We start from the raw sequence: 19,836 nt of genomic DNA, 5'->3' as shown, positions 1-19,836 counted from the left end.
GGCAGGCTGACTGTTGTGCAGGTTGACTGTTGGACAAGCCACCAACCACACAACAACCTGGAAACTGACTTTTCCAGTATCTCACAGGAAAGGCAGGCACAAGACTTGATTCTGGGCTGATGACCACACAGTCCAGAGTGAAGGTAAATGAGAGGCTGCCAGAAAGGGAGGCGTGCGTTGAGCTCTAAGAATGAGGCTCATATGTGCTCCACGCCAGACTGACTTATTTGAAATGCTGAACATCTGGAAGAACAGCTGCAGACAATCAGGCAATTGATTCACTCTTGAACAATCAATAGTGCCAGCTGAGATTGATTAGAAAGTACATCTGAGATCCCCGGAGAGCTGCAGAATGGGATAATACAACCAAAACAAAGCCCGTGAAATGAGGACAGGGAGATTGGACTCGGGAACAAGCATTTATAAATAACTAGTTATAAATCTTGGAAGTGAAAAATACAGTCTCTAAATTAAAAATGTAGAGATGGGTTAAGTCTCAGATCTGCCAAAAAACCAAGCCAGACTTTGTAATTTAGAGCATATCACTGAGACAAAGGAAAGAAAGCATGAGCAAGAAGTAAAATAAAGATATCTATGTAGAATAGTACAAGGAAAATTCTAGTAACATTCTTGTGTGTGTAGATATGTGTGCAGATATGTGTATATATGAGTAGTTGTATAAATTTATGAGTGCATGTATACACGTGTACATGTCTGTAGGTATATGTGTATATGTATGTGTGCTTATATGTATATGTGTGTGTGTATGGGTTATATGTGTGGGTATGTGTGTATATGTATATATGTATATGTGTGTGTCTGTGTGTGTCTATGAGTGTGTGTGTAATGAGTGGGGGTTATGTGTATGAGTATGTGTGTATTTTTTTTTTATTAAAGTACTGGCTGGTTTGTGCGTCAACTTGGCACAAGCTAGGCTCATCGGAGAGAAAGGAGCCTCAGTTGAGGAAATGCCTCCATGAGATCCAGCTCTAGTGCATTTTCTTAATAAGTGATCAATGGGGAAAGGCCCAGCCCATTGGGGTGGTGCCATCCCTGAACTGGTGTCCTGGGTTCTATAAGAGAGCAGGCTGAGTAAGCCATACAAGCAAGGACTCCTCCATGGCTTGTTCATCAGCTCCTGCCTCCAGGTTCCCGCCCTGTGTGAGTTCCTGTGGAAGTCAAATAAACCCTTTCCTTTCAAATAAACCAAGCAAAATAAATCCTTTCCTCCCCCAGGCGCTTTTGGTCATGGTGTTTTGTCGAAGCAATAGAAACCCTAACTTAGACAAGCAGGAAACAGAAGCAGCAACAAAGAAACACTTTTCAGATTCTAAGTCTCAAATCTTCTGACACATTAAACAGAAATTTAAGAAAATTAAAGGTTTTTTAAAAAAGTTTCAAAAATGAGGAGTTATAAGGGACAAGTTGGTCTTGAATGAACAATGATGCAACTGACAAAAATTACCAGCAAATAAGTAAGGCAAGAGAACAACCTTCAGAGGAAAGGAAAGGGAGGAAAGGACCTGATGAACAGAAGGTTTCAGAAAGCTGTAATTTTGTAAAGAGAGATACAAACTAGGCTAGGCTATACGGTGCTGATCTATGGTAACAGCAACTTGGGAGAGTGAGGTGGGAAAGCCTGTGCTAACAAGAACTCAATCAGCCCGGGCAAGAGACCCTACCTCAAGCTAAACCAAGTAAGCCAAGCCAAACCAAACCTGTGGACCATACAACACACAGCATGGGAAGAAAAGGGAAAATTACAGAGAAAACAAGAGGGGCAGGCCATCAGGGAGCTACATTTGTATCTAGGGAATGGTTAATCAGGGACTGACAACAGTCAACATTACCACCGTCAAGAAGAGAGGATTCATTCTACACAAAATGTAAAGAACAGTGAGGTTATGGGAAAGTCACCATATAGTGGCTGTGCAGACCAGTCCTTATTCTTGAGGAAGTCTAAAATACTTAGTTCATTCATTGTTGTTAGGGGAAGATTTAATTTGCTAAGAAAGTAAGTGTAGCCACTTAAAAGAAATAACAGGGATAAATTCTACAGGGTCCAGATAAGTCCAGAAAGACTGGACACAGAGTGGTAGTGTTTGTGGGGGTCACACAGGGAAAGCAAAGCCCTGTGCAAAGTGCGAATGAGGAGGAATACAGATGACTGTAGTGACAGTATGTAGTAAACTATTATTTTGGGTGTGGTAGGTGGACAATGGTCTTCACAAAATGTCTATTTCTTATTCTTTGATGTCTGTGAAGTGTTATCAAAAGAGAGTGATTAGAGGCCTGTAGATGAAGAGATCAACCTTGACTATTGGTCTGGGCTCCGTGCAATCTTAAGAATCCTTTGAGAGAGACACAGAAGGAACAGAACCAGAAAGAGATTCAAGGGAGACAGATGTGGAGAGAGAGAGGGAGATGCTGCTGGCTCTGGAGATGGAGGAAGGTGTCATGAGGAAGTTTTCCAGATGTCAGGAAAACATATTCTCTCCTAAAGTCTCAAAGGGAACTAAGCCTTATTTAGACAATGACCTCTGAATCTGTTAATTAACAAATCCATCCCATCAGGAACAGGGCATTAATAAACTTTCTGGTTTAAATGCAGAGTCTATTATTGGCTAAGAATCCAACTCAGGGCAGGAGAGATGGCTCAGTGGTTAAGGGCCCTGCTGCCCTTGAGAAGACCCATGTTTGGTTCCCAGGACCCGCATTGTGTAGCTCACAGCTGCCTGTAATCTGATTCTCTCTCTCTCTCTCTCTCTCTCTCTCTCTCTCTCTCTCTCTCTCTCTCTCTCTCTCTCTCACACACACACACACAAAGTTAAAAATCCAATTCTATATTATTTGAAATTATTATTCTAAATAAATCACAAAAATGAACTTAAAGGAATAAAAGGACATGCCAGGTAGATAGCAAATTAAAATTATTCTCAGGAAAAATAGAATTTAACCCAGAAATGATAAACATGAATTAGAACAAATAACATATTATGAAAGGGGAATAATAGGGATAATAATAAAATTCATCATTTGGCTGTGAAATATAAGGGGTGAAAATTGACACTGGGGAAACAAAAAGGAGAGAACCTTTGATAAAACTCTACCGTTTGGGCAAATGGTAATATTGTAGGAGATATGAACATTATTTAGTGGTATTGGCTTGATAATCCAAACACATAGATGGTCCGGTGCACTTAATAATTAGGTAATTTATATTCTTTCTGGGGTCATATGGAGGAGCTATAAAAACTAATCATACGCTATGTCTCCCAGAGACCACATTTAGGGTGTGTCAGTCAACCATGTGTTCTAACTCTGACGTAATTAGAGTCCACAATGAGGACGACTATTAAGAGTTAAAGCTACAGACCTGTATTTACCTCACAAGGAGGAAACCATGACGACACTCTCAGACTTAGAATAACGAAGATCGCAAAGAATAATACATGTGATGCTACAAGTACTGTGTGCCTCGTGAAGAAAACCACTGACAAACTGACTGCCCACCAGATTGAAACAGGAGGTGACGCTGGCTCGGATGAACAAGATGGTGGTGAAGAAGAGGCAGAGGAACATAAGGTCAAGAGCGGAAATTCGCAAATGACCCTGAGCAGAGAATCTCGGAATCTCAGTATAGCTCTGTGTCCCCAGACAGACAGGAGGAATGGGGAGGGAGAAGGGGGTGGCCAATGGGATGCTAATGTGTGGGACTCTGGTGCAGCACCCTGGGAGACCTGCGCGGTCTGTGGCTTTTAGATTGTCCCTGTGTTCCCATGTCCCCGCTGCTGTTCTCTGTCAGTAGCTCTAGTCCACCTCATGTCTCCTTCAAGCACATTTTCTTCAATCTCTTGGCAGCCTGCTCTGGTGCCTCAACATGGCTAGGTCATGGAAAAGACAAATATTTGCTCATCTGTGAAAGGACAAGTCACTTTCTTTATGTATACCTCATAAGCCACCTACTTAGATGGATTAAAGGCACATAAAACGTAAGGGTCGGCATTGTTTAGCAATTCCTCGGAACACTTGCCACATGGGGACAAGGCTGTGCATAGAGGCTCAGGAAAGAAAGGGGTCAAAGTTGAGATAAAAATGAGAGATTACGACTAGGAAGTGCAAGGCCCTGGGTTTGGTCCCCAGCTCTGAAAAAAAAAAAAAAAGAACAAAAAAAAATGAGAGATTACAAAGCCCCATCATAAACAATGGGCCAGAATACACAATAAATGGCACCTAAAAATAGATAATTGGTTATAGATAATTGACAGCAGAGGATTCTGGAGTACAAAAGATCTGAACCTCAGTGGTAACATAAAACCTGCAGTGACACATCATTTCAGGTTCATGCTGGCAAGAGCTAGGAATCTGGCTATGCTAAGTTTTGGGTCTTAGAGAGAAAGCTCAAATACTTCTGAAAGTGCACACTTTTTTGATAAAATTGCTTTGGCCTCAACAACTCTACACCTAGGTATTTGTCTGCTCTGCATGAAGCCTACCTTATCACTTTTGTGTACAAATCGGCAGGGATTCTGTTCACTGTGCTACTGTTACAAAAACCCAATTATCAACTCGGAGGAAAAGAAATAATCATAATACTATTAAATTAGAGATATGTGGCAGCTGACCCAAGTGAACAGATACAAGGGTATAAAGGTGGGTGGGTTTTGGAATACAACACTGAGCCTAAACAATAAGTTACAAGGTGTCACATATAGTGACTCAACTTAGATAACATTTTTAAAAAAAGATTTATTTATTTGTTTTATGTAAGTACGTGGTTATGGTCTTCAGACACACCAGAAGAGGGTGTTGAATTCCAGGATCCCATTACAGATGGTTGTTAGCCACCATGTGGTTGCTGGGAATTGAACTCAGGTCCTCTGGAAGAGCAGTCGGTGCTCTTAACCTCTGAGTCATCTCTCCAGCCCCAGATAACATTTTTAAAGCAAAAAAAAAAAATCAAGTCATGTAGTACTTATAAAATTATTATGTATTGATATAAAAGCATGACTTGGATCCACATTAAATTTGTGACATTGAGCAGAGAGGTTGTCTTTGAGCAGAGAGCAAGGAAATAGCACTGTTCAGGATAATATATATATTCTCTTATGAACATAAATTAAATCCTTCTGCTATTTTGATGCCCACTGACTGATCAGGCAAAGTCAAACAGTACAGAACCAGAGAAAAAGGTCACGGGTCTGGGATCAAACCACTAGGGACAGTGTCAGTTGCCACTTATTCCATGGCAACTTAACCGGTCCTTATCTCTATTCCTGCCACCTTATGGTGATCGCCAAAGATTTGTAGTAGACATAATACTATCTATACAATAGTGACCAAAAATAAGCAAGCTTTTGTCACAATGAATTTCATTTTACCATCGCCACCGTAGCTGCCACACCTGTTGCTAGGTGCTGAACAGGAAGTGCAGAGACTGTTAGCACTGGAATGGATCAGATACACAAAGAAATAAGAGAAGAAAAGCTGACCCTGATGAGGTGAGGAAGTGTCCCAGGGCCTGAAGGTCTGAGATGTGAACACCCAGGTCCCCTCTGCTGCATCGATGTGTGGCTCAATGGAAAGCCAACAAAAGGAACCGTGCTTAAATGAGGCATCAGAATTTCCTTTCCCAGGGTCCAGTCCAGGAATTCTAAATATTAAACAGTGGCTTCTCACCTGAGGCATAGAGGCAAGAGGCCGCTGCAAAGACATGCAAAGACGGCCAGCTGACTCCCAAGGTCTTACTGAAATCTGAACAGAAGGCTTTGCGAGCTAACTGTAGCCGAGGCCAAATTAGCATCGGGAGTGTTTTTCTTACACTCCTGAACTCCAGGTACTTCCAAGCAATGCTAAGCAATGTCCTTGTCTGCCCAGCCAGGGACACCCATGAAGAGATGGCATGTGTCCTCTGGATCTGTCTTGATGACCTCAGGGTCCTGGGGATGCTTCCCCAGGTTCACTTCATTTCCGCTGCTCCAAGTTAACAGAGACTCTGTGTTCCTGACCTAGCTCTGTCAGGACAACCTACATCCTGTCCAAAGAGCCTTCCTGTACTCGAGATCCTCCCATTTCAGAAAGTTTTATTCTTCGAAACCTGAGGCAATTCATTCTAGTCTATTGCCCCAAATAAGACTCCTCCCTGGCTGCCCCCCTCAGGGTGGGTTGGTATTTCAAGTGTTGTCATTTGAACATACAGTGTGCCCCACATACTCTGGCGTTTGGACACCTGAGCTGGCTCTGCTGTTTAGGAAGGTTTGGAACCTTTAGGAGGTGGAGTCTCACTGGAGGAAATGTTATAGCCTCACTATCAAGTTCTCTGATTCCTATGTGCTACATGTGTGATCGGGCAGTTTGCTGCTCCTGTTGCTGTATGCTTCCTGCCTGTCATCATGTCTTTCTCACCATGATGGACTCTGGCTCTCTGGACATCCAGAAGAATTCCCTGTCTTAGTTAAGGTTTCCTTGCCATGAAGAGACACCATGACCATGGTGTCCCTTATAAAGGCAAACATTTAATTGGGGCTGGCTTACAGTTGCGGGAGGTTCAGCATGGCAGCTGGAGAGGCCAAGAGGTCTACATCTTGATCCAGAGGCAGCCAGGAGGAGACTCTTCCACAGGCAGCCAAGAGAAGGCTCTGATTCCACTGGCCAGACTTGAGCAATATGAGACCCTGCAGTGACACACTTCCTCTATCAAGGGACACACCTTCTCCAACGAGGCCATATCTTCTAATAGGGCCATTTCCCATGGGCCAAACATTTTCAAACCACCACACTCCCTTAAGTTGCTTTTTGTGGGGTATTTTAGCAATAGAAATAAAGCCAATACAGAATGTATTCTAAAGCAATAGAGATCCATTCATGGGGATCAACCAAGGAAGAGTTAAAATTTTATAGCTATATACATATATACACATATACCATGCATATGTTCTTTCATTCCAAACTTTTTAAAGAAGTCTTGTTTTTTCTCTTTTTAAAGTCTAGTATGTATTTCTATGGCATTAAAAATTTCTCTAGACTGTCTTTGAAGTTCCTGACATGACCTTGAGGGGGGCTTTCCACTCCCTGCCTTCTGACCCCTTGAGCTGTATGTTTCTTGCTGAGGGAGAATTCAATCACAGTGGTGGCCACGGTGCATGTGACCCTGCATGATGTAGATCTCGGCAGACGGCTGACGGCAGGGAGCATCTGGGGAAGGATGACAGTTTGTGACAGCCAAGAGAGGAGAGAGAATGACCCCTCCTATCAGGACAGCCAGCAAGGAGGCTGTGGGGCTCCAGATCTGTAGCAGGGTTGGTGAGGGAGCAAGCAAGCATTAGTCAAGACTCTTTCCTAGTGCTTGGCGGTCTAAGGATGCAATTTCTGTGGCATTAACCCATATTTATCAGGAAACTCACAAGACCCCAGCTACCACATGAAAGAAGTTCAGTTTTGAACTGAGACAACTCCAGTCGAGTCTATTTCACACTTGCCTAAATTCAACCAACACAGGTTTCCAGGAGCAGATGGAGGCCGAACACAGCCAGCAGCATATCGCTTGTGTGACACGCATGGCTCTGATGTAAGGAAATATTAGACAGTTTTGAGACACGGGATCATAAAAGTCTTTGTGGGAAAGAAGAAAGCGCTGTTTTAGTAAGCCAGCTGGACCGTCCACTGTAGACTCTGTATTAATAAAGGAAGTCCTGATGTACTTTCTGTGTTGTGAAATATACCACAGTTTCCGTTATTCCACAGTTTCCGTTAGACCACAGTTTCCGTTAGACCACAGTTTCCGTAAAAGGGAATCTGGGGGCTGGACGGTCGGCTGCATGGTTAACAGTGTGCACTGATCTTGTAAAGGACCTGAGTTCCCAGCACCCACGTTGGGTTAGCTCACAACTGCCTGTAACTCCAGTGCCAGGGGACCTGGTGGTCTCTCCTAGCTTCTTCAGGCATTTGCGTGCATGTGCGGTGCACATATCCCCACCACCACCACCACCATCAACCCCCACATTACCACCATTACACTACCATCATCATCATCAACCCCCACATTACCACCATTACACCACCACCACCACCACCACCATCAACCCCCACATTACCACCATTACACCACCACCACCACCACCATCAACCCCCACATTACCACCATTACACCACCATTACACCACCACCACCATCCCCACCACCATCCCCACCACCATGATCACAGCAGCAGCGGCAGCAACGACGACAACGACGACGACGACGACAACAACAACAACAACACAAAGCTTTTTGAAAAGTTAAGTAAAACCTAGAGATTCATGAATGGGAGGAAACGGATGCTCTGTGTGTTTTGAGGCTTCTCTGGGTTGCCCGTGTCTTCCTTCTGTTGTCCCCCAGCCCAGCTGAGTCCCCCCCCCCGCCCAGGTTCTCGCTGAGGGTCACCGACCCCTTCTCCTAGGGCTAGTTTCATACTGAACCACAAAGCAGCATTTCCTAGGCAAGACTTGGCAGTTTCTACCAAATGCAGCCATGAACTAACTGGGTAAGTAGTAATCTTTTCTCGACAGGACTTTCTTCTACCGATTATTAAATAAAAACCCAGATCCGGGGCCTCATGTTGAAAAGAGCAATGACTGCCTGTCTGTGAAGATGTCTTGATGAAGAATGAGGGAAGGATGATAAAATGAATCAGAATGAGGAATAAAGGCTGCTACTTGGGACCGATGTCCAGTGAGCTGTTTTGAGTCAGGAGAAAGTGTTAATTCTATTCCTTTCCATAGTCACTGCTATGAAAAAAATAATTATTTGATTCTTCAGAATATGTGACAGATTTTATTCAGATGACAATAATTTGCAGATAGGAAGAAAACAATGCCAGTTATTATTTTATGTTTAAATTTGGAAAACCAGTTTTAAAATTAATGGTAATTTTAATGACTAGAATAGAAATTCTTAAATTTGACAAACAAATAAACAAACAATACCAACAAACCTAACAAATACCAAAATTAGAAAATGTGTTCCGTGCCCTCTATAACAACCCCAATGCTATCTCTTCTTAAGCCAATAATAAATTGATTAAGTAAGTAATTAACAAGAGCTTGTAGGTGGCTAGCAGATCTAAAACATACACACAATTTATACAGGCCTAAGACGGACTCATTTTAATACATATACTTTGCCTTGTTTTATTTACTTTCTATTTTTGGCATATAGTATCTTACATGTGATGCATCCTTACAAGAATCATTTTATTGTGTGTGTGTGTGTGTGTGTGTGTGTGTGTGTGTGTGTGTGTGCTTATGCATGCAGTTGCCTGTCAAGGCCAGCAGGGGGTGCTGGATTACTTGGCGCTGGAGTTAGCAATCCAATATGGGTACTGAGAACTGAGTTCAGCAAGGGCTCTAAACTGTGGAACCATCTCTCTGGCCTCGATACATCCTTATAAATTGCATTGAAATAGTCTCTGAGAAAGGAGAGAACAAAAAACAGACAAACGTATATCCAAGGGGGATCTACAGAGACGACGTTCTCCAGAGGGCTTGGAGCTGATGCCCTCAGTGAGATCTAAAGCTGGTTGCCTCTAAACATCCTCCCGCGTGGGATTCTATGGCATGTCTTTGCTCGCTTACCAGATGTGTATATTGTGCTTCTTGGTTGACAAAAGGACCATAATGAAGAGAAATAAGGTCGGGAGTGACATGGTTCTGAGCTGCTTAGCCAGGAGTTGTTCTGGCAACTCATTTTCAAACACATGTAAAAAGTAAGAGCCCTGAACAGAAGCCAAAGCTGTGGTAGCCCGGGACTTACTCACCAGGCGAGCCCGGAATTCTGCAGGGATGAAGGACTGGTTAGAGAGCTGGAGAATTCTGGACGTGTCCTTCAGGACGTAGATATTGCCGAAGTCGATCTGAGTGGGGTGTATGAAGATAACGGGCCCTTCTCCAATACTCTGTACGTGACATGCCTGTGTTCCACAAGAGGAAGAACAAAGGGCCAGGTGAGGGTGCTGGTGTGAGCTCACATTTCTTCCCCATGGTTCTTGGTGGTCGGAGGGACACAGAGATGAACACGTGGTCAGGCCTGTTTGTCTAGCCTGGATCACCTCCCTGGGGTGATCAGCTCTCCTGGGCCAGCCCAGGGTCACAGAGTAAAGAAAAATCATATTCTTGGAGCTGTATGTCCCATCCAGCCATTCGTTCTCAAGAACACATAGTTATGTGTTGCTGTGATGTGTTTGAGTTTATTACCCAGATTTACCGTTCCGGTTATGGCTGACAGGCAAAGCTACCTCACAGGTTGGCTGTTGAAATCCACACTTTGAAGCTCATGGGTCCTTCTCTTTCCTAAAGCACTAGCTGCCTTCTTTACCAATTGTATGAGCCATTCGGGGGATTCTGAATTGATCACCTTACTCTTACACAGAAGTGGTCAAAGCAAAAACTTGGCTCATTGTGCTGCCTAGGTAATCAAAACCCAGGTACGGGACATGAATCAGCTTCCAAGCAAACTGGAAGCCCATGAAAACAAACTCCATTAAGACTTAAGAGTTTTCAGTTCAGCCTAAGCAGTAGTTTCCGGTGTTTCTCCCCTACCTTGCCTGGAGAGACTCTTTTTTTCTTTTTTTCTTTTTTTTCCGGAGCTGGGGACCGAACCCAGGGCCTTGTGCTTGCTAGGCAAGTGCTCTACCACTGAGCTAAATCCCCAACCCCGCCTGGAGAGACTCTTAACAGCTCCAGTAGGTAAACTCCAGTTGCTCTAGAGAAGGTCTGGGGAGCAGCCTGTAGGTGACCGAGTGATGGCCAAACTTACCTCTGCTCTTGGAACAGCTGACGAGCTCGTTGAACACACAGATATGCTGACCATGGAGAGGCACTAGCCATGTATATGAGTGTTGTGTGTGCATATGTGTGCACGGATGTGCATATACACGTGTGCATGCATATGAAGAAAGTGCTACTTAAGTTAGTCTTAAGAACAATTTCTGTACCGCCTTTGGATGTGTCTGCACACCCAGGTATTACCACACACGTTTTACTTCTGCAGAATGAAAACATAGAGCCTCGTAACCATAGAACCCAAGGATATACAATGGCAAGCCATGCCTTCGAGGAAGAAGCTAAAACCCCCATGGTAGGGAGCATGTGACCTCGCTTCGACTCTGAAAGCTGACTCACCAGAGGGGCTTCCTGGCTCCCGAAGACTGAGATGTAAACCGTGGATCTGTGTGCACCAGTGACCTGGGTCTCCAACGCTAGTGGTATGTTTACAGTGCTGTGGGGGGAGATGACTCCACAGGGGGAGGGGCTAGAAAGCAGCATGGTGGGTGAAGTCTCATATATCTGCAGAGAGACAAGGCCAGGGGAGGCAAGTCATGTTTAGAATAGAACGGGTGTCAAATTGGCTTATTTTGAAGCAAGTGTCACTCTGAGTCCATGGAGAGTTATTAGGAATAAATATCTCACCGTTTAGACAAGCCTATGGGGTAAAGACCTTGATTCAGCCAATAGGACATTAGGTTAAGTGAAGTGTGCCCCCCTCCCCCCAGATCCCAGGCTCCTAGAACAGCGGGATACAGGGAATGAGCACAGCAGGCATCCAGGACAATGGCCATTCATGACCAAGGTCTACAGCTGGGTCCTTTGTGCCTTCATGCTTCATTTCTCACTGCCTTAGACCTCTGCACTCCATTAACGTAGGTCCTGCCACCAGCACTTTCTGAGCACGTGGTCCCAGTCCTGTCTGCAATCCTTGACTCTCGTGATCCCCTTCTGAGCCTGCTGTTCTCCTTGACCTGCCACAGACACTTTTTTTTCTTGAATTTGCTCCAGTTAACCCCACCCGAAAAGCTTCAGTGGGTGGCTTGCTCCGGGAGCATCACAGTGAAGTCCTTTTCTACTGCACGTGACCACTTGAGTGCCTGTTGGATATACTTTGGGACCTGGCATCTCCTTTCTCCAAGTCCACTTTCCGGCCCAAAGCTGGCACTGTAGGTCTGGGTAATTCTGAACTCCTGAGGGCTTTAGGTCCTAGCAGCAGGACACAGGACACAGCTTTCATCTTTCTGGAACCTCCTTTCCCCTTCTGCATCTGGCCTAACATAGCTTCACAGCACCGTGTCACGGTGCACTACCCCTTGGCTGAGTCCCTGGAGCCTGAGACAAAAGGGGAAAAGTCTATAAGTGACCTTTTATCCAAATAGTGACTTTTTTGTCCACTATAGTTTTTAAAAATTAGTATCTTAGAACATGTGGCAAAAATACTAAGTTTCTTGGTGACTAAGCAGGCCTCCCCTTCAATACTGTACCCAAGGTAGGTTCCCAGTTCTCCTATGTTGGACGTACTTCCCCCGTCCCTGGATGCAGGCTATGCTTTGTTCTTGAGATGACCGTGCACAGCATAGGGCCCCCTTCTATTGCTGAGTCTGTGTTGGGGGTGCTCTGTAGCTTGGTTCTTGCTTTCTGCTTATGTCAAGAAACGCCCACATAATAATTTCAACTTCCTTTCCTACATAATATTCCTTTGGCCAGTGAGAGGTAGCCATCTGGTCTTAGCTCAGCCTTCTTTTTTCAGTTTAAACACTCGCGTTGGCTCTTCTCAAGACTTAGATTTGCCGATGACACGGGCCACATTCTGGTTACTCCAAACATACTGCTCCCTCCCCAAGTTTTCGTTACAGAAGATGACAAGAGCTGAAGACAAGATTCGGGCCATATTTTGACCAGTGGCTAGCATCTTCCCCTGGCTGCATTTCTCAGATGCACCCCATCAGCTCGGGTTTGTGAACGCTGTGGTCCCTGACTGGTTGTGCTATTGTAGGATGTGGAGCCTTGGTTGAGGTAGTACATAACTGAGGGCTTGGATCCCCTCTCCACTCCAGTTTGCCATCTCTGTTATTTGTAGGTTGAAATGTGCTCAATGAACCTCTCACTACATTTGATTGCTGCCATGCCTTCCTGTTGTAGGCCCTTAACCTACTTCTTGTATAAGCCAGAATAAATTATTTCTTCTATAAGTTCTTCTTTGTCATATCTTATCAGGGCAGCAGAAAAGTAATTAAACATCCAAGTTACTCCCCCTGACCCCATGAATTTATGTTGTAGCTATACTCACAGACCTAAAGTTTAAGTCCAAATTCATTCTTGGTAAACTGTATGTCATTAGTGATCTTCCATTGCTCTCTATAAATCTTTCTGCATCTTCTGCACATGTGACCTATTTGGTCCCCTATGTAGCCAGGGGTAGGGATGTGTGGAAGGTTATGTTTCATAGGAATTAAGACGCGATCCCTCTTCCTGTGTGACCTCTAGATTTCTGGACCAAAGGGCCCATTTATAACACTTCATTACCGTATCTTGGTGATGCTGTTCAACCCTGGCCATGAGTACAAATGAGATCTCCCAGCTCATTTCCCAAGCATGGCTAATTCACAGGCAATTATTTGCAGGTGCACTTCTGCATGTTGGTTTAATTGACACTTTCTCTTCTTTATCAAGGACAATTTCCTTGGGAAATGAACAACCGTTTACACCTGCAGCCACTCAGTCACACAGACAGCCATCCAGCTGTGGCTCCCTAAGCTCACCCCGGACTCATCTGAGGGTTAAAAATCAGAAGCAGGGGAGGTCATGGGTCCAGGACCACCACGGCTTCTCAGAAGGGTGCCTCTTCTTCACTGAGGGAGTGAGTCGACTGGAAGAAAGGTCAACATTGAAAAGGGATAAAGTAACTCACCTGAGGCAGGACCTTATAGCACCCAGGAAGGTCATCATGGTTGACAAGCTGGATGGTCTTCTCGTATGGGTACTTCAGGAAGCAGCGCCCGAAGTCCACCTCTGTAGTCATCAACTGGAGCTTGGGCACAACACATCTGCTCAAAGGAGCCCATTAAACAGTTCAAAATGGAGAGCTTGTTACATTCAAAAGGGCAGAGTGCTAAGCTAAGTGCATCCGTCACTGTTACATAGCGGTTTCCCTAGTAACATTAATAGGGGGGCACTGTGGGGAACAAGTAACTGTGTCTACCCTTCTGTCCCATTGTCTCTCTCTTTTAGCCCCCGCTTAGCATTAACTAATCGAAAGAGAACTAGAGGTAGACCTCCTTAAATAGTTGCCTTTGCCGGGCAGCGACAACTCTTTCCACTCAGTTTTCACTGTGCCCCTCCTTTGCGAAGGGCCTCATAGCCAAGTTCCTTAGGTTAGTGGGTCTGTGTCTGTGTCAAATAGGGCCAGTGCCAACTGTACAGAGGCTTAACTAGCTGTGCTGCTTGGATGGGTTAGAAAGCCTCCCAGGACAAAGCTTGAATCATTTACATAACAATAATAATTCTGATTCCTGTGCAGGGTAGCGGTCTCTGCAGCTCAGTGCTGGACTGGAGCCGTGCCGGTGTCCCTGCATGTAGCCCGATGGGAGGCCTGGGTTCTATTTCAAGTCTATGGCTGTCAGTGTCTAGTCTGCCCTATGCCACTCACGGTCCTGACATGAAGCACAAAGATGAAGAGGACGGCTTTTTAAGTCCCGTGGAGTTCAGTTCAATGCTGACCTCACAAAGTCCAACCTATGTCCCTTTGAGTCACCTGCTTTCTGTCTCACATCTCACCCCCTGGGGAGAGAAGTGAAAGTCATTCTGGAGATTGGATGACTTTCTTTAGTGGGGTTGTAACTCTTAGGGTGGTGTGGAAGAATCCTGGAGAGTGCAAGCGCACAGCTAGAGCCGGCGAGCCTGGGGCAAGGGCGCAGCAAGTCGCCGCTGGCTTTCTGAGTGGGTACTTTTAGCTAGCATGGGAGTTGCCAGTTGAAAGCAACTGCTATTCTTTTGCTTCCCTAGTCTGTGTGGCAGAGGGGGTGTATGATGCTTTACAGGGGTCACAGCAAACCTTAGCAGGAAACCCATGGTCCCTGTAGGCATTATTATTTTTTACAATTTGGCAAGACCAAAGCCAAGGCAGACCCCAGGAAGGCACGGACTGAACCAAAGAGCCTTTCCTGTGTTCAAGGAGACAAGCAAAGTTGGATGGTAGCGACATTTAAGCAGACTGAGGCAGCAAGAGTTCTAGTTCCTTCCAGGTTGATATTTGTCTCCATTCGAACTTCCGACACATGGTTATTACCCTCCCACCAATCAGAGTGCCTGCACCCTCTTTAAGGTGTGTCTTCCCAACACTCATAAGACCTGCTTGCCAGACACTGATGGACCAGCTCTGCTACGTCCTTTCTGTCCAAAGCCATTTGCTTCCCTGAGTTCTGAAGCTTGTCTGCTGTGGAAAGGGGGCAGCCCCAATTTAAACCTAACTTCAGGAATCCTTCCTGACTCACTGAAAGAGAGGGAGAAGCTGGGTGCCTGGGAGGTGTAGTGTTTTGCTGTGCAAGCATGAGGAGCTGTTAGAATCTCCCGTACTCAGATAAAAGCCTCAAGAGGGGAGAGAGAGTCAAGTGGATCTCAGATGCTCCATTGGCGGCTAGTCTAGGTAAAATGGTCAGCTCCGGCGGGATCAGTGAGAGGCCCTGTCTCAAGAATAAAGTGGAGATTGATAGGGGAAGACACACCCTAGGATCAGTCTCTGGCCTCTCCATGTACACACTGGAGTGAGTGCATCCCTATGCTCATGTGCACACATGTACATATACAACAATCAGACACGTGCTTGTATGTGTGCACACACAGAGTGAAGGCTATGAGTTTATATTATTAGAGACTGACACCAGCACCTTCTCCTACATGACCTTCATACAGACCATATTAAAAACCTCAAAAAAAAAAAAAAAGCCTTAGTAACTCATCACCTACCTGATGAACCCATTAGTTCTTGTACTCATTAGAAAGCAATGTGGCATACACATAAAGCCTTTTGGTCCTTGATATCGCCACCACAGGTCCTTTTCAAACATTCTCTGTTTTAAAACTTTGCTCCTTGCACCCCAGATTCCATTTCCCATCCCCAGGAAGGCAAGAGAAATCTAGTATGCAGTGTTTTGCAGGCCAATTGCCTTGTGGGAGGCAGCCTGACCCCGGGCTCAGGGGAAGCATGGGGGGTGGGTACTGGCAGAGAGGAACAGGTGTGTATGCTACCTGGCTGTAATCAAGAGCGCCAGCACTTCCTCTCCGATGCCCTCCACATCTACCACCAGCGCCAGCTCGTATTTCTGCACGGTGTTGGAGCACAAGGTCACCTGGGAAGAAAGAGGTGACAGGTTGCTGTTCTCTGCAGGGTGGAGCAGGGAGCCAGGGGGGAAGACTTGCATCAGTGTGGTTTCTAAGTGCCCTGTTTCGTTAGATGGATGGCACTTTACACTGAACAAGTTACATTATGGGGTCAGGGCACGGTGGATGTTTTCGCACGCTGGGTTAGAGATTCAGTGTTAGCATAAAAGGCTGACTCATTTCTGGGGTCTCATTTATCACGGGGACTACATACCCACACAAAGGAGAAGGTGACCACAGATGGTGAGAGACTACAAACGTGGCAGACAGACTTTAATTATTGTCGTTTAAACTGTTCCTTATAACACTGGGGGCTAACTAAATGGCCGAACTTCAATATAACTGAAGAAACGGTATAGTGAATTTCCTTATGTCAAAGGGAAAGGAAAATAACTATGTACACTTTAGAAACTTGCAGGGGCAATTGGATTTTCAATCTAAAAGATTTGCCTCCCCTTTCCACTCTAGCAGAAAAATAGAAATGTCCAAAGCCAGGTCCACCTGAGGACAACCTCTACCCAGAAGATTCTCCCCTATGTTTGTATTTACTGCTGTGAAACTTTGTTTTCAGGCCCTCTGAAAGCCTTGTTACAACTTTTAATTGCTTCAAAATGATTTCGACTGGAAACGATACTTGTTAGTTTGGAGAAGAGCTTCTGGCATGGGCTAAGGGTTTTCTGCCTATAAATTATGTATCCAGGTACTAATTAAAATCTTTCTGGTTGCACAGGGAATTGCTGCATGCAAATTCGAGTCCACACAGACCTGGCTGAAAGTGCAGATCAGGAGGGAACGCTGAAGCTCAGAGGGGGGTTTTTGCCAAAACATACACAAAAAAAGTAAAAAAGGGAGGCACTGGTTTGGAAAGAAAAATGATCTGGCTAGGAGAAAAGTGGAGGTGTTGGCATGACTGGACCCCTTTGTTTATGTATTGGGATTGAGGTTGGTAGGAAGAAAGCTACCCCAGGGGTAAAAGGACAGAGGGATTGGACCGTACGGAGGCTGAGGGGCAAGTGAAAAATAAATCCACCATGGCTGTGCACCTTCCAGTAGAAGTCAGTTTTAGCCATCTCCGGAGAGAATGTAATGACAGGGCGAGCTTCTCTAGACCCTTGGAGAAGCCCATGGAAGGGCTGAAAAGTCCCAGAAAAACAGTTAAAATGAATAGACTTGAGGTGAGGTATTGAAAAGCATCTCAAACAAATCTGGGGATGAAACAGTGGCTGGATTGAATAAATATTCAGTGGTAACATCTACAGAATTAGCCATTTTAGCTGTGAAGTCTTTCCTTCGCAGAAACCACCATTTCAGTCAGCAGCCCTCCATTCTGCAAGATCCCGGTGTCTGGAGAAGAAAAGGTGAAGGGAGACAGCTGAAACTCTTCTCGGTTAATTCTGAGGTAACCCTGCTGGGGGCACCATGGGGCTGCCACTAAGGCCACTGCACTGGTCTGATTTCAGACCAAGCCTAGGGAGACAGTAGGCTGGGCAGCCTTCTCATCCCTCTTCCTGTGGACTCACATACAAAGCTCTAGTGGAAAGAAACACGGTGACCATATTTGTCAGGACCCAGATTTATACTGCAAACCTGAATGACCTAGCTGTCAGCTGGGCATAAGCCCCGGCGTTTACGGTTGTGCAGGACCTAAATACAAAGTCAGACAGACTCTGAGTTCTTCTGCTCTTCAATTACAGTCAATGGGTGCATTTCTGTATGGAACAGTGATTGATTGATTGCACTGGAAGCCACAGCTCCTCCGAAGATACGTATTCATGTTAGACCTGGTGAGTATACATTTAACTGGGCTGAAACTGGTCTGGTGGGGACAAGGTTATTCTGAAGAGGCACTTGGGCCCTTCTTTTGGCCATTAGACTGTTAAAACAATAGTCCCCAAGGTACTGGAGTCCCTTTCCCCATCAGCTCCTGGAATCTCAAGATGGAGAAGGAGGAGAAGGAGGAGAAGGAGAAGGCTCTCTTTGTCTGGAAAGAGATCTTATCTGGTTCCAACAATTGGTCAGACTATCTCTGAGGAGAGGCTAGAGCTGAGATTGTGGTGATGAATGGGGCCATGTCCAGACCAGAATTCCTCTACTTAAAACCAAATCTCATGTCAGGACCCCAAGAGGACTGGGGAGTGGGAGCCACTGGATATCTTTGGTCCTCTTTCTGTGGTGGGAGTTTGTCTCTCTCTACTTGGCTCATTGAGGGCTGACTTGCTAGAACTGGCTGAGCATAGTCTCCAAGCTTAGCGATTCCAGTAACCAGAGCAGTGAGAACTTCTTTGCATCTGGTTCTGTGGTCTCAGAGGCTTAGTCGTACAGGGCCAGTTTTGCCTGTGGTTCCCCATGGCATTCCCTATCAGTGTCCTTGGGCAGAGAACCCTAGGTGACATATCAGTGGCTATCTGAAAGGTGGCCGGTGTTCAGCTGTGTGTGCTGACAGCTGTGCACTTTACCTTGATGGCAGCAAAACCCTGGGCACGGATGGTGCCACTGTTGGGAGTGATGGTAAATTCTTTGGGTTTTGTTGTGGATATTTCTGTATTAATCCATGACCGTCGTTTGCTGTCCGAATCCTGAGAGTAACTTGGGATGCTACTCATGCCTTCGCCATCGCCACGGACACGCAGTTTGAAGGTCATGGAGACCAAAGACGTATTATTGAGGGAACACGTCAAAGTATGGGGAAATCCTGGAAAACAAAATTTGAGGTGAGAAAGGCTTCTTTTCCCTAGTAGCCTTCCTTGTCCAACAAATCTCCCTTAGCAATGGCTTAGGGTTGTGTATGTAATTCACTACTGTGTCTCATTACCTTCTAACTTGTCCTCTATATGTATGTATAGTATGTATGTATATAAGTATGTACATGTGTATATGTGTGTATGTATGCATGCATGTATGTATATGTATATGTGTGTATGTATGTATGCATGCATGTATATGTGTATGTGTGTATGTATGTATATGTGTATGTATGTGTGTATATGTGTATGTGTGTATGTATGTATGCATGTATGTATGTATATGTGTGTATGTATGTGTGTATATGTGTATGTGTGTATGTATATATGTAGTATGTATGTGTGCATGTGTATGTGTGTATGCATGTATGTATGTGTATATGTGTATGTGTGTATGCATGTGTGTATGTATGTAAGTATGTGTGTATATGTGTATGTGTGTATGTATATATGTAAGTATGTATGTGTATATGTATGTATGTAAGTATGTATGTGTGTATATGTGTATGTGTGTATGTATGTGTGTATATGTGTATGTATGTATGTATATATGTAAGTATGTATGTGTATATATGTATATGTGTGTATGTATGTAAGTATGTGTATATGTGTATGTGTGTATGTATGTATGTATGTATTGTATGTGTGTGTGGTGTATGAGTACAGGTCATAGGTCAATACCAGGTGTCTTCCTCTATACACTTTAGTTTTTTTGCTTTAGGGTCTCTCACCAAGCCTGGGGTGAGCCTGGCGGTCCAGCAAAGCTCAAGGATCCTCCTGTATCTCCCTCTCCGAATTTGGTAATGTAAGAATGCCCCACTGCATGCATCCAGACAGTCCATGTGGGTTCTGAGAATTCCACTGCTCTCCCGGCATTTTGGTGTCTCAGCCACATCCCTGGGCCCTCTTTAAAG

General features: G+C 44.9%; 1 protein-coding gene across 2 annotated transcripts in view; it reads right to left on the bottom strand.

Annotated features, from left to right (window-relative positions):
• Hydin (Hydin, axonemal central pair apparatus protein) overlaps positions 1-19,836 on the bottom strand; it is a 345,749-nt gene that overhangs the window by 186,617 nt on the left and 139,296 nt on the right. For both annotated transcript variants that reach the window (XM_087594210.1, NM_001427650.1), the window contains 5 exon segments: positions 18,638-18,873; positions 16,050-16,150; positions 13,714-13,849; positions 11,157-11,321; positions 9,794-9,946 (listed from right to left, as the gene is read on the bottom strand). In XM_087594210.1, coding sequence (XP_087450336.1) covers positions 9,794-9,946; positions 11,157-11,321; positions 13,714-13,849; positions 16,050-16,150; positions 18,638-18,873 — 791 coding nt within the window.

Source organism: Rattus norvegicus, chromosome 19 (assembly GCF_021556685.1).
Source record: "Rattus norvegicus strain SHRSP/BbbUtx chromosome 19, alternate assembly SHRSP_T2T, whole genome shotgun sequence".
NCBI classification, from domain to species: Eukaryota; Metazoa; Chordata; class Mammalia; order Rodentia; family Muridae; genus Rattus; species Rattus norvegicus.
The sequence above is the reverse complement of the archived record's forward strand: the minus strand, read 5'-3'. Positions and strand labels throughout refer to the sequence as shown.